The sequence below is a fragment of the Anarhichas minor genome, unplaced genomic scaffold (assembly GCF_050575085.1).
Source record: "Anarhichas minor isolate MPS153535 unplaced genomic scaffold, ASM5057508v1 ptg000004l, whole genome shotgun sequence".
NCBI classification, from domain to species: Eukaryota; Metazoa; Chordata; class Actinopteri; order Perciformes; family Anarhichadidae; genus Anarhichas; species Anarhichas minor.
Window position 1 is genome coordinate 11,841,279 of NW_027466450.1, and position 12,619 is coordinate 11,853,897.

The window sequence follows — 12,619 nt, forward strand, 5'->3', positions numbered from 1 at the left end:
ATTCCCCTCATATGGTGCAGTGTTTTGGGTAATAAAGGAATCTCCCATTAGTGGAAAGCAGTATTCTTTATGCCACAAAGGTCATGAACTGGAGTTCTGCAAGCTTATAAAACAGAAGTCTCACAAAGAAAAGCTGGACTTTTTGAAGTCTAAGGGCTTGTGCTTTGGATGTTTGTCACAAGGACACATGAGTAAAGGCTGTCAACAGAAGCTTTTCTATACTATATATTTCACTTGTTTTATCACTAATGGTGTTCAATACATTCAATTACAGCAGTTTGGCTTTATTTTGAGAGCCAGAATCCTCTCTGAGCCCTCTCTGTCGCTGCGTCATGGAGTTTAATCCAGTCCTCTGTGTGTATGCAGCCTTGTAAATTAGCAACCCATTGGTCTATTTCAGTGGTTCACACCTCTTTCGATGCGTCAGGGCCGAGAGAATTGAACTACATCGACTTGGAAAAGATTGACAGCACTGTTAGCCAGTCAGAATCAACAAGGCACCGTCTATCGTGAAGCGCAAAATCCGATACGCTAAAAGTTAAAGACATCATCCTCCGTTAAATACAAAGTTAAAGATATCATGGCCCATCTAAAGAAGAATTACACTATTCAACCTTTTAAAATAATCGCTAAAATGTATAAAAGCAAGATACAACTGCATATTTCCTTTTTCAATTTGAATGGTTGATACCTCTGTTTATAGATGGGTTGAATATTTCATAGAAATAAATGTTCATGCTTATCCTTGAATTAAATGTCTTTATCAGAAGGTTACTGAAAGATCCTCTTTATTGCAGAGCTACTAAAATACAATATTTTTGAAAACAAATTAATCGGAAAAAAACAAACCCTTTCAACTGTTGAATTCTGTCATGGGAGTAGAGAATGAGATTTTGGACACAGCCATTGTGTTTTACCACCTCCATTTTATTTTTTGTTAATGTTGGTTTACATACAGACAAAATTAGGCAAAAGGCTAAAATGACTGAAGACTACTGCAAATGGTAAACTCAATCTTAGCAACAGGCACACATGCTGCACTTTTGATAAGGGTCAAGTGAATGCAAGAACAGAAGACAGAATGTATGAACCAATTTCCGCAAGACACCTCAAGCATAAACAAGGATGCAGGTCATATTATTGTTGAAGATTACCCTGCCATCTTTTTCAGTGCTGCACTTGTTTCTGAGAAGGTCTAGAATTCCTGCTCTGATCTCTGGGGTGAAGGACTCGTAGAAGTTGTTTTTCGCTGTCAGGAAATTCAGCAGATTCTTTCCAGTCTGGCTGCTTGGATTGAAGCACTCGGTGATGTCGAAGGTGTTTGGTTGGCTGTGCTCCTCGTATTTCAGACCCAGGCTCTTCAGGCAGGCAATAACCTCTGCTGATGAGCGGCTATCTCTGATGTCACCGACACCGAGCTCCTTCTCGTAAGTCTTCCACAGGATGTCGCAACCACAGTTAGCTGGATATTATGAGATGAAATAATTAATTAAATCCAGAATAAATATATTGACAAACGACAACAAAACACTGATGTTATTTTGTCACAGTCATGAGAGACTATTGGTCATCCGAGGATCTTCTATAACAGTGAAGAGGGCTGATAACCTCAACAGTCCTCAACGCAAATATCCAAGAGGGTTCATTCTGTTCTTCCAGCACAGAATGTAATGAGTAAGAATCGGGCTGGGTAAATGAAGTGAGATGCAACTTGATACATGTTTTGCTCTTCAGTTTGGATTAAGAAACAGGTTATGATGGAGAAGGGCAGGAAGCAGTATGGACAACTTATTTCTATTTACCTGCTCCAATGATGATCATAAGCCTGCCGTTGTTCTTCAGAAGGCTCTGGTAGAATGTGATGGTATCGGCGAGGTTATCCACATGGTAGAGCATCTGTTAAAGAGAGTCGTGGGCAACTTTTCATTTAATTTTTTGGATGATGCTTGCATCCACAGCCCACAGTTTGAAGTGTTTTCAAACACTGTAGTGTGCATTATATGACTATTTATAGCACTTATCGTTATGCACTTTTGTTTGGCAGAAACAATACTGCTGATTTGCTCCCCACTGACTTCTAGCATCAGCGCAGTATTTAGGGGAAGCTAAATACATCTCATTGCATACACAAGGTGAGACACATTCATCATTACATCTTTTTTAAACTGAAGGTTAATAAACAGAAGTCATTATACCTGAACCATTTGTATGAAGTCAAATTTCTTCATATCTCCTTTAGCTTTGACTTGTTTCTCGTAGTTCTCACTGCTCATCAAATGCCAAGCAAATGGGATCTTCTGAAGGTTGGGGGTCTTTGCTACCAAAGCTATAAGTTGTACATAAAAAAACAGATAATGCAGACAATAACATTAAGAAACACAATATATGCAGTGTATGAGAACATGCGATATAACAGATGACAATAGCTACAACCTAAACACAGATTATGATCAGATGAAGACAACAAAGACACATAAGGAACAAATATACATTTGGAAATTATAAAACAAAATCACTGCGACATCCTGAATTTTCAATACCTTTGAAGTTGTCTGTGAGCTGAGTGCTGCCCTCCACAATGTCAGTAGTGATCGGGACATCAGGGAATGTAGACTGCAGCAGAGTGAGTATCTGGACATCCACCTCCCCTGGAAGAAACCAGGACATCTTTACACTTTGAAAACCCATTGCCTCGGTGTAATGCTGCCTTAATGTGAAAACCTCACGCACCAAAATATATTAGTTTGGAATAGTGCAAACATTCCTAAAACTTTCAAAACTAATTTTCCTAACTTTTAATTTGATGTTTTGGATGCAAGCCCATAGTTTAAAGTGTTCTTGAACACCGTAGTTCTGTCAGCGACACGTCAGTGGAAACGACATTATTATTCCTACAACTTTCTAAACTAATTTCAGGTGTGTGTGTGTGTGTGTGTGTGTGTGTGTGTGTGTTTGTGTATGTGAAAGAGATTCGGCATGCTGAGCATTAAGTGGTTACTGAACTTGTTCAGCTGGGCGATTCATCACCATCGACTTAAAGGTTTTTTACTTTCATGTCGAGCTGGTTCGGAAATGATTGAGTTTCCCCTTCCTTAGGACAGCCTACAACTACAACAGGCTGCTGTTCAGCCATTCACTGGCCTTCACCTGCGCTGTAGCCGCTGTGCGCCCGTCAAAGACTTCCTAATGAAGCAATGGAAGTTTATGCTGCCGATGTATGCAGGCTTGTCAAAGAAGCTTTTCCAGATTTTGATCATAAAGTGTCAGAGTATATGAAAATGTCTCGCTTCATTGCTGGTCTGGATCAAGAGCTTCAAGTCAAGTGTCATGAAAGAGGAGTGAAAAGTTTCACCGAAGCTTTTGAAGTTGCCTCCCAAGCTGAGCGTGCTCGCCAAGCAGCTAGATTGATAAGTGTCTCCAGCTAATGTCGGCCCATTATCGTCAGTAAATGCGGTGCATGAAAATGACCCTGAACTCAGAAAAACAGTCCAGAATCTTCGACTTCAAAAGATTTAAGTCATGATCTGAGTATCAAAATCATGCTAAAGTGTATTTTCCTCTGGTCTTTAAATTGAGCTGCTTTTAAGAACATGAATCACAATCTCTTCCACTGGTGGATCTTTGCCACTGCAGACAACAGTTTGTAACTGAGCCAAAATGACTTCAACAAACCACAACATGTGTTCACAACAGTTACCAGTTGCTGTGTCTCATCACATACCTCCACCACTTCCAACACCAAGAACATCCAGGCTGCTTTTGTCTACTCCGATTCTGCAACATATGATCGTTGGAAAAGTAAAACTTGGCTCAAGGATATAATCGTTACTTCAATTAAAACCCCAAAAGAACAAGTTTCAATGGCAAAAGTGAATTAATAAATAAACAGCTCATAAAAACTAAACTATATACTGTATATGTGTGTGTTTCATTATGATGTTGACTTCACTTTCCATTCTCTTACACAGATAAATATATATCGTTGAATTCAAGAAAGTAGAAATAATGCTACCATAATAAATACATGTATATATATATAATATATATTTATGAATAAAGCAGAAAAATACATGTTCTAATTTATTTTCTGATATGTTACTATCGCTTTACTGCCAGTTTGCCACGTACATAAATACAGTAGAAGAGCAGTGAAGATGACAGTTGAATATTGGCCAGAGGAAGCGTGTCCTGACAAACGTGCAGTTCAATCATAGCCTTTCTTCTTGTTAGTTACCTTTTAAATTCTCCTGGCAGGATGTTGTGAAGACTTTGGAGAACGGCCTTGTGCTGTCCGGACTGTTGTAAGTAGGACTGAAAGCATTGGGCCCGAGTGCCTTCATAACAAGTCGTCTTTGGATCCACAGCCATGACGGATTCCTGCAAGGCATTACACACAGCGGTTTAAATTCATACATATAGCAATGATTCGTGCATGCAAAAATAACAACAATTAACTAATAATCAACTATTTTTAAAAAAACTATCTTTAAAATCACTACGTTAAGAATCAGTCGTACATTGTAAGTATGACCAATTACCTTCAATACGCAGAGAGTAAAGACAGAGCGTCGCTTGTTTCCTCAGTCTGGTGCAGAGTAGTTCTCCCCTCCCACAGGCTGGCTCATATATACCCATACAACCTGTCTGTTAAATAACTCTTGAAAGATGAACTTTGTTTGTACACCGGAGCCAACCGCACCTGTGCTGTCAGATTCCTATTCATCGTGTGGCTATTTTGAAATCAGCATTATTAGTGGTTTACAGGAATCTTAGAGATTCTCAGAAATTAGTTTCAAATGTTTCGTGTTTGTGTTGTCATTGGTACAATGCCAGAGCCTTCAATGTATTTACGGGGTGTATTTTCAATATTTCACTTGAATTGTTGTTTAACTCTTGAACCCTAACCCTATTTTTAGGCCTCTGCTCAAAAATTGCATACCCATACTAAAAAGAGTATATATCTGCAACCACAAGGTCTATTTGAATAATTCTGGTGTTACAATAAAGGGAACACATGGGAGATTGTTCAGATGTGTAAATATCAGTATATATGTTACTGGTTAAGAGTAAATGAAGATGGCACACAGCACAAATTGAAAAGTTTCAGGTTTGACTAATAAAAAAGCACTTTCAGGATTATAATTTATTTGTAATGATGCAGCTGCAGGTTTAAACCTCTCCCAAATCATAGCAGAATATGTGAACAGTCTCTATGCAAAGTTTAACTTTGATAAAGTGAAGCAGAAAAAAATTAGAGAGGTTTTAGTACAGAGAATTCAGGTGAGGTCTCCAAAATGTTCATTTTGGCACAATGTGTGCCATTTGAATTTTCTCATGTACCAAACTATATATTCCACTTGTATATCACTAATGGTGTTCAATACATCCAAATACAGCAGTTTTGTTTTGTTTTGAAGGCCAGACTCTTCTCTGCACCCTCTCTGTGTCTCTCTCCATACTGGAGTTTTTTCGATTTCAGACCCTCCCCCACTACGCAGGCCTGTATCTTAGCCACCCATTAGTCGATTTCAGTGATTCACACCTCCTTCGACGCGTCAGAGCCAAGAGAATTGAGCTATATCCACGTGGAAAAGATTGACAGCACTGTTAGCCAGTCAGAATCAACAAGGCGCCGTCTATCGTGAAGCGTAAAATCCGAAAATCCGAGTTAAAGACATCATCCTCCACAATAACAGTAATACAACACTGCGTCCGTAGAGTTCAACTGTTCAGAGTTTTTAAAGACCTCTGCCGATACACTGAAGTCAGTGATAGCCTGCCCTATGGTAATAGTCACTATCATTAATTTGGACATTTACATGTCAGAATATAGTGTTTACTGAAGACTTCCATGCTGATCCTCTGCAATGACATCACCAAACCTCTAAACATGAACCTTTTTATTTCCCTTTGACTTCAACGCTAATTCGATTCTTTAAGTGGGAACAACTCTTTAGTGCAGATTGACCCCCAACACCAATGCAGTGATTAACTCTGGGGTACATTAAAGTTACACGTAAAATAATTTATAAAACCCATTGTTATACGGACGGGCAAAGAAAATCTAAAATACACACTTTTTTTTCCAAAAACAATATAGCTGTGGTCATGGAGGAAGCACAATCATATCAGAGGTAACAGTGATATCTGTCAGTTAATAAAAGGACAGTTTCATTGCTGATAGCCAATATATCCATCTAACCTCAGTCATCCGAGCAAAACCTTCATGAGCATAACAACTGACACTGCGTGGTGGTTTCTAGTTTTTACAACAGTAAATGACAAGCACAACCCAAAACACTGCACCATATGAGGGGATTTGGGACGTATAGAGGGTAAACGTCACTGAGTGTAATTAAGTAGGATCTCACCCTCAGGAAAGCTCTCAGTTTGACAAATTAACAAAGTGACAGTGAGAGTCACTGTCACTTTTATCAAATGAGCAAATGATTCACAATGATTTGTGCATGCAAAACAAAACTACTATTAAAAAAACTATCTTTTAAATACGGTAAGAATCAGTCGAACATTGTATTCACCAATTACCTTCAATACGCGGAGAGTAAAGACAGAGCGTTGGTTGTTTCACTCTGGTGCAGAGTAGTTCTCCCCTCTGGCTCATATAAACTCGTACAACTTGTTCGTTGAAAGAACTTGAAAGATGAACTTTGTTTGCACACCGGAGCCAACTGTACCTGTGCTGCCAGATTCCCATTTCGAAATCAGCCTCATCATTAGTGGTTTACAAAAGTGAAATTAGTTTCAAATGTTTCATTTTTGTGTTGCAATTGGTACAATGCCAGAGCCTTCAATGTATTTACGGGGTGCATTTTCAATATTTCACTTGAATTGTTGTTTAAACACGCGGTGGTGCACTCGAAGTCCAAGTGACTTCCTCCCACATAACACGAGTTTACTCCACAGCAGATGACAACATAAATCAAAATTGGCCAATCCAGCTTTATTCATAGACGTATGTGGGTTGTATCACTGCAGCAAGCCCCAAAACAGCACAGCAGTTGAGTGTTATTTTAAAACACAATAAAGCACCAGTCTTGTTTTCAGATGTCCGTGAATTCCTGTCCTGGGGCTGCAGGTGCAAAGTCACTTTGGCTATGAATCGGCATTGTATTGATTGATTTATTTGACATTTATTTGACATAGCACCGTGAACAACATATCTGCCCTCCAGCTTCTTCTACACACAGAAACGGACTGCCTTATATGGGTGTCTGCTCAAATAATTGGCTGAGACATACCATTCACAGGGTTACTTCAACACATAAGCAATATATACAGTGGGTACGGAAAGTATTCAGACCCCTTTAAATTTTTCACTCTTTGTTTCATTGCAGCCATTTGCTAAAATCAAAAAAGTTCATTTTATTTCTCATTAATGTACACTCAGCACCCCATCTTGACAGAAAAAAACAGAAATGTAGAAATTTTTGCAAATTTATTAAAAAAGAAAAACTGAAATATCACATGGTCATAAGTATTCAGACCCTTTGCTCAGTATTGAGTAGAAGCACCCTTTTGAGCTAGTACAGCCATGAGTCTTCTTGGGAATGATGCAACAAGTTTTTCACACCTGGATTTGGGGATCCTCTGCCATTCATGAAATATATATATTTGTTTTGTAATTCTAAATGTGACATTTCTTGTAAATCAGCAAGGTGGGTCTTCAGCTTTGTAAAAGCTGTTTTCTTCCCTTTCATGTGATGTCACAGCCAGTGAGGGCGTGGCATGCAGGTAGACAATGTCTGTTTCTGTGAAATAACACAGATCGGGGATCAATCTCTCCCTTGCGGTATGTCCAGAGCCAACATACTTATGCTTGCATCGTAGACAAGCAAAACAATACATCATCACATTTGATAAGTCAAGTATGTGACTGTGCGAGGTGTACTGCATGTAACAGGGCTGCTGAGCTTCTAACCCTGACTGACTTTATTATAACACCAGAATTTGTCACGGCTCCGCTGTGACCTCAGCTCGTGTCGGTGTCTCCCCTCTGTTCTCTCTGTCAGTGTGTGTGTGTGTGTGTGTATGGCATGGGCGCTGCTTCAATCATCCGGCACCTGGGTTCATCTCCACACCTGCCAACAATCAGACCTGCTCAAGCCAGTTTCCTCTGTGCCCTCCAGTCTCATCGCCAGATTGTTTCTTCAGCTCAGTGGTAGCTACAGCCTCGGCCCCTCTCAGTTTTACCTCGTCTCACCAGTTAGTTTGCTTTGTTTTCCCGATCTGCAACTAACTTGTGTTTTTCTTGTGCTCCAAGATTCCTGTGCACCGTCGCCGCCACTCACACCGCCTCACCTTCCTACCTGCATGTTCCACCGGCTCCACGAACAAACTAAATAAAACCTTTTATTTCACCTACCCTGTCCCGGTGTCTGCGCATGGGTCCAGAACAACTGACCGTAACAAGAATTATTCAAATAGACCTTGTGGTTGCAGATATATACTCTTTTTAGTATGGGTATGCAATTTCCGAGCAGAGGCCTAACAAATAGGGTTAGGGTTCAAGAGTTAAACTAAAAGGAGAGTTACTGACTTTGTTGTGCACTGTGAGAGAAACCAGAGGATTTATGACACAGCCATAAAGTAATACAAATCAGAGCTGAAGAGTTTCTGAGCACAGCCTTCAAGAAAGGGGGAGGAATTGGTCAAGGAAGTGGCCGACTGAAAGTCCGAAGGGTTCAGCCAATCACTGAGCTGATCGATGGGCTAAGGAATGTGTAATATGAGACATTTCAGAGACTTTGGATAAGCATTGCCTGCAGCAAGAAATGATGCCGTCATCTGTATGGAGAAAAGAAAACGGGAGTCCATGCACAAGGCTTGATGATCTGAGACAGTCTGGCATCCACAGCTGATAGGCTACATCACAAAAACAATAAAATGTTGTGGTGGCTGGGCGCAGCTGCAGAGGGGACAGAGTGGGGGGGAGTGGTTCAGGGAACGGTGCTGTGAAGAGGTTTGATTAGCCGCAGCTGAAACTGGTCCTTGATTGTCTCTCTCCCTATATATACAGTAGTTGGGACGGAGGCGCGAGAGAGGAGTAAGCAGGAGACAGGAGCTGGCAGGACGAGACACGATCCTGACGGACGCCTGTTCGGCGGTGCGCTCGGGGGCACGGCAGGAGAGCACACGGCCGAGACCTGAACTGCATGAGTAAATAAAGAACATTACGAAAACGCTATTTGAGTGTGTGCTGACGTCTTTGTGCTGACAGGACCCACGGCGGTAACAAGAACCTGTTACAGATTTGAATGTTATGCAAAGGCGCTAGTAGTGAAAAATAACAAAATGTCCCATGAATATGAAAAGCTGCTACTGTGGAAAGTACTGCCATTGATGTATTAAACATAATGAAATACATGGGTAACAAAAACATTTAGATTTTTATGACATTCAATTTAAAATAAAAGGTGCAGTCAGTAGAGTGCAGAAAAGTCAGATGTACTGTACTCATGAACTATGCAAATCTACAAGTCAATATGGCAAGTGTTTAACAATACAGAACCACCAACCTTCTGAAGTGTCTATAGTTACTAAACACTTTACTCTGTGCTCGCATGGATGCAAGCTTCAACTCAAAAGGTCACAATAAAGGTTCCCCACAACTCTCTCCTTACAGATGATCAACTATGTGGATAACCTCGCTGACACCATGATCGGAGGTTTACACTGACGTGGTACGGATGGCCTGCAAGTCATGAAACTCTAATGTTGCGTTGTGTTTTCACAGTTAAGGCCCAGAGGACATTTTCTAATCTTTGTTCTGCTGAAAGTGGTGTTTGAGGTAAAATGCCACAGTTCTAAAAGTATATGAACAAATTCCTCAGCTGCTCTCTCGGGTGTGTCTGTATTCAGGAAAAAAGGCCCAGTTGAGCTTCCCACCCCAATTTATAGACCACTGGCCATACCTGCTACACTTACATATCATATATTGCTGGATTTATATATTACTTATGTGTTGAAGTAACCCTGTGAATGGTATGTCTCAGCCAATTATTTGAGCAGACACCCATATAAGGCAGTCAGTTTCTGTGTGTAGAAGAAGCTGGAGGGCAGATATGTTGTTCACGGTGCTATGTCAAATAAATGTCAAATCAATCAATACAATGCCTCAGCAAGCAATACAATACGATAAAATACAAAACAATAAAATGCATGAATACATTACAAAAAAAATACATAAAAAATATAGAATTGTACTTTTGTACTTTTAGAATGATCTTGCATGTACAAGATTAAAAAAAATATTACCTTCACCGACTTGTGATTCTTCTCATTTGCCTCCTTTGAACGTTTTGTCATTGTAACAATGACAAAACACACCCTAAACATTTGAAACTATTTTCTGAGAATTTCTAAGATTCTTGAACCGATTCATAGCCAAAGTGACTTTGCACCTGCAGCCCCAGGGCAGGAATTCACGGACATCTGAAAACGAGACTGGTGCTTTATTGTGTTTTAAAATAACACTCAACTGCTGTGCTGTTTTGGGGCTTGCTGCAGTGATACAACCCACATACGTCTATGAATAAAGCTGGATTGGCCAATTTTGATTTATGTTGTCATCTGCTGTGGAGTAAACTCGTGTTATGTGGGAGGAAGTCACTTGGACTTCGAGTGCACCACCGCGTGTTTAAACAACAATTCAAGTGAAATATTGAAAATGCACCCCGTAAATACATTGAACGCTCTGGCATTGTACCAATTACAACACAAAAACGAAACATTTGAAACTAATTTCACTTTTGTAAACCACTAATGATGAGGCTGATTTCGAAATGGGAATCTGGCAGCACAGGTACAGTTGGCTCCGGTGTGCAAAGAAAGTTCATCTCTCAAGTTCTTTCAATGAACAAGTTGTACGAGTTTATATGAGCCAGAGGGGAGAACTACTCTGCACCAGAGTGAAACAACCAACGCTCTGTCTTTACTCTCCGCGTATTGAAGGTAATTGGTGAATAACAATGTTAGACTGATTCTTACCGTAATGATTTTAAAGATTTTTTTTTTTTAATAGTAGTTTTGTTTTGCATGCACAAATCATTGTGAATCATTTGCTCATTTGATAATTAATTAATAATAATTAATTAATTACACTCAGTGACGTTTACCCTCTATACGCCCCAATTCCCCTCATATGGTGCAGTGTTTTGGGTTGTGCTTGTCATTTACTGTTGTCGGATGTGGAAAAAAAACTAGAAACCACCACGCAGTGTCAGTTGTTATGCTCATGAAGGTTTTGCTCGGATGACTGAGGTTAGATGGATATATTGGCTATCAGCAATGAAACTGTCCTTTTATTAACTGACAGATATCACTGTTAACTCCGATATGATTGTGCTTCCTCCATGACCACAGCTATATTGTTTTTGGAAAAAAAAGTGTGTATTTTAGATTTTCTTTGCCCGTCCGTATAACAATGGGTTTTATAAATTATTTTACGTGTAACTTTAATGTACCCCAGAGTTAATCACTGCATTGGTGTTGGGGGTCAGTCTGCACTAAAGAGTTGTTCCCACTGAAAGAATCGAATTAGCGTTGAAGTCAAAGGGAAATAAAAAAGTTCATGTTTAGAGGTTTGGTGATGTCATTGCAGAGGATCAGCATGGAAGTCTTCAGTAAACACTATATTCTGACAAGAAAATGTCTAAATTAATGATAGTGACTATTACCATAGGGCAGGCTATCACTGACTTCAGTGTATCGGCAGAGGTCTTTAAAAACTCTGAACAGTTGAACTCTACGGACGCAGTGTTTTATTACTGTTATTGTGGAGGATGATGTCTTTAACTTTTAGCATATCGGATTTTATGCTTCACGATAGACGGCGCCTTGTTGATTCTGACTGGCTAACAGTGCTGTCAATCTTTTCCACGTGGATATAGCTCAATTCTCTTGGCTCTGACGCGTCGAAGGAGATGTGAATCACTGAAATCGACTAATGGGTGGCTAAGATACAGGCCTGCGTAGTGGGGGAGGGTCTGAAATCGAAAAAACTCCAGTATGGAGAGAGACACAGAGAGGGTGCAGAGAAGAGTCTGGCCTTCAAAACAAAACAAAACTGCTGTATTTGGATGTATTGAACACCATTAGTGATATACAAGTGGAATATATAGTTTGGTACATGAGAAAATTCAAATGGCACACATTGTGCTCAAATGAACATTTTGGAGACCTCACCTGAATTCTCTGTACTAAAACCTCTCAAATTTTGTTCTGCTTCACTTTATCAAAGTCAAACTTTGCAGAGAGACTGATCACATATTGTGTTATGATTTGGGAGAGGTTTAAACCTGCAGCTGCATCATTACAAATAAATAATAATCCTGAAGTTGCTTTTTTATTAGGCGAACCTGAAACTTTTCAATTTGTGCTGTGTGCCATCTTCATTTACTCTTAACCAGTAACATATATACTGATATTTACACATCTGAACAAATCTCACAAGTGTTCCCTTTATTATAACACCAGCATTATTCAAATAGACCTCATGGTTGCAGATATATACTCTTTTTTAGTTAGGTTTTTAGTATGGGTATGCAATTTTCGAGCAGAGGCCTAAAAAATAGGGTTAGGGTTCAAGAGTTAAACAACA

The 12,619-nt window shown here is 39.7% G+C and overlaps 1 protein-coding gene across 1 annotated transcript; it reads right to left on the minus strand.

Annotated features, from left to right (window-relative positions):
* Positions 1 to 1,109: 1,109 nt before the first annotated feature.
* On the minus strand, positions 1,110 to 4,368 carry LOC142963799 (histamine N-methyltransferase A-like). Its single transcript, XM_076104094.1, has 6 exons — positions 4,235 to 4,368; positions 3,722 to 3,774; positions 2,541 to 2,648; positions 2,196 to 2,326; positions 1,803 to 1,896; positions 1,110 to 1,462 (listed from the first exon to the last, which is right to left on the minus strand). Exons 1-6 carry the CDS (start codon positions 4,366 to 4,368, stop codon positions 1,110 to 1,112), a joined length of 873 nt encoding a protein of 290 aa, XP_075960209.1.
* Positions 4,369 to 12,619: the final 8,251 nt, after the last annotated feature.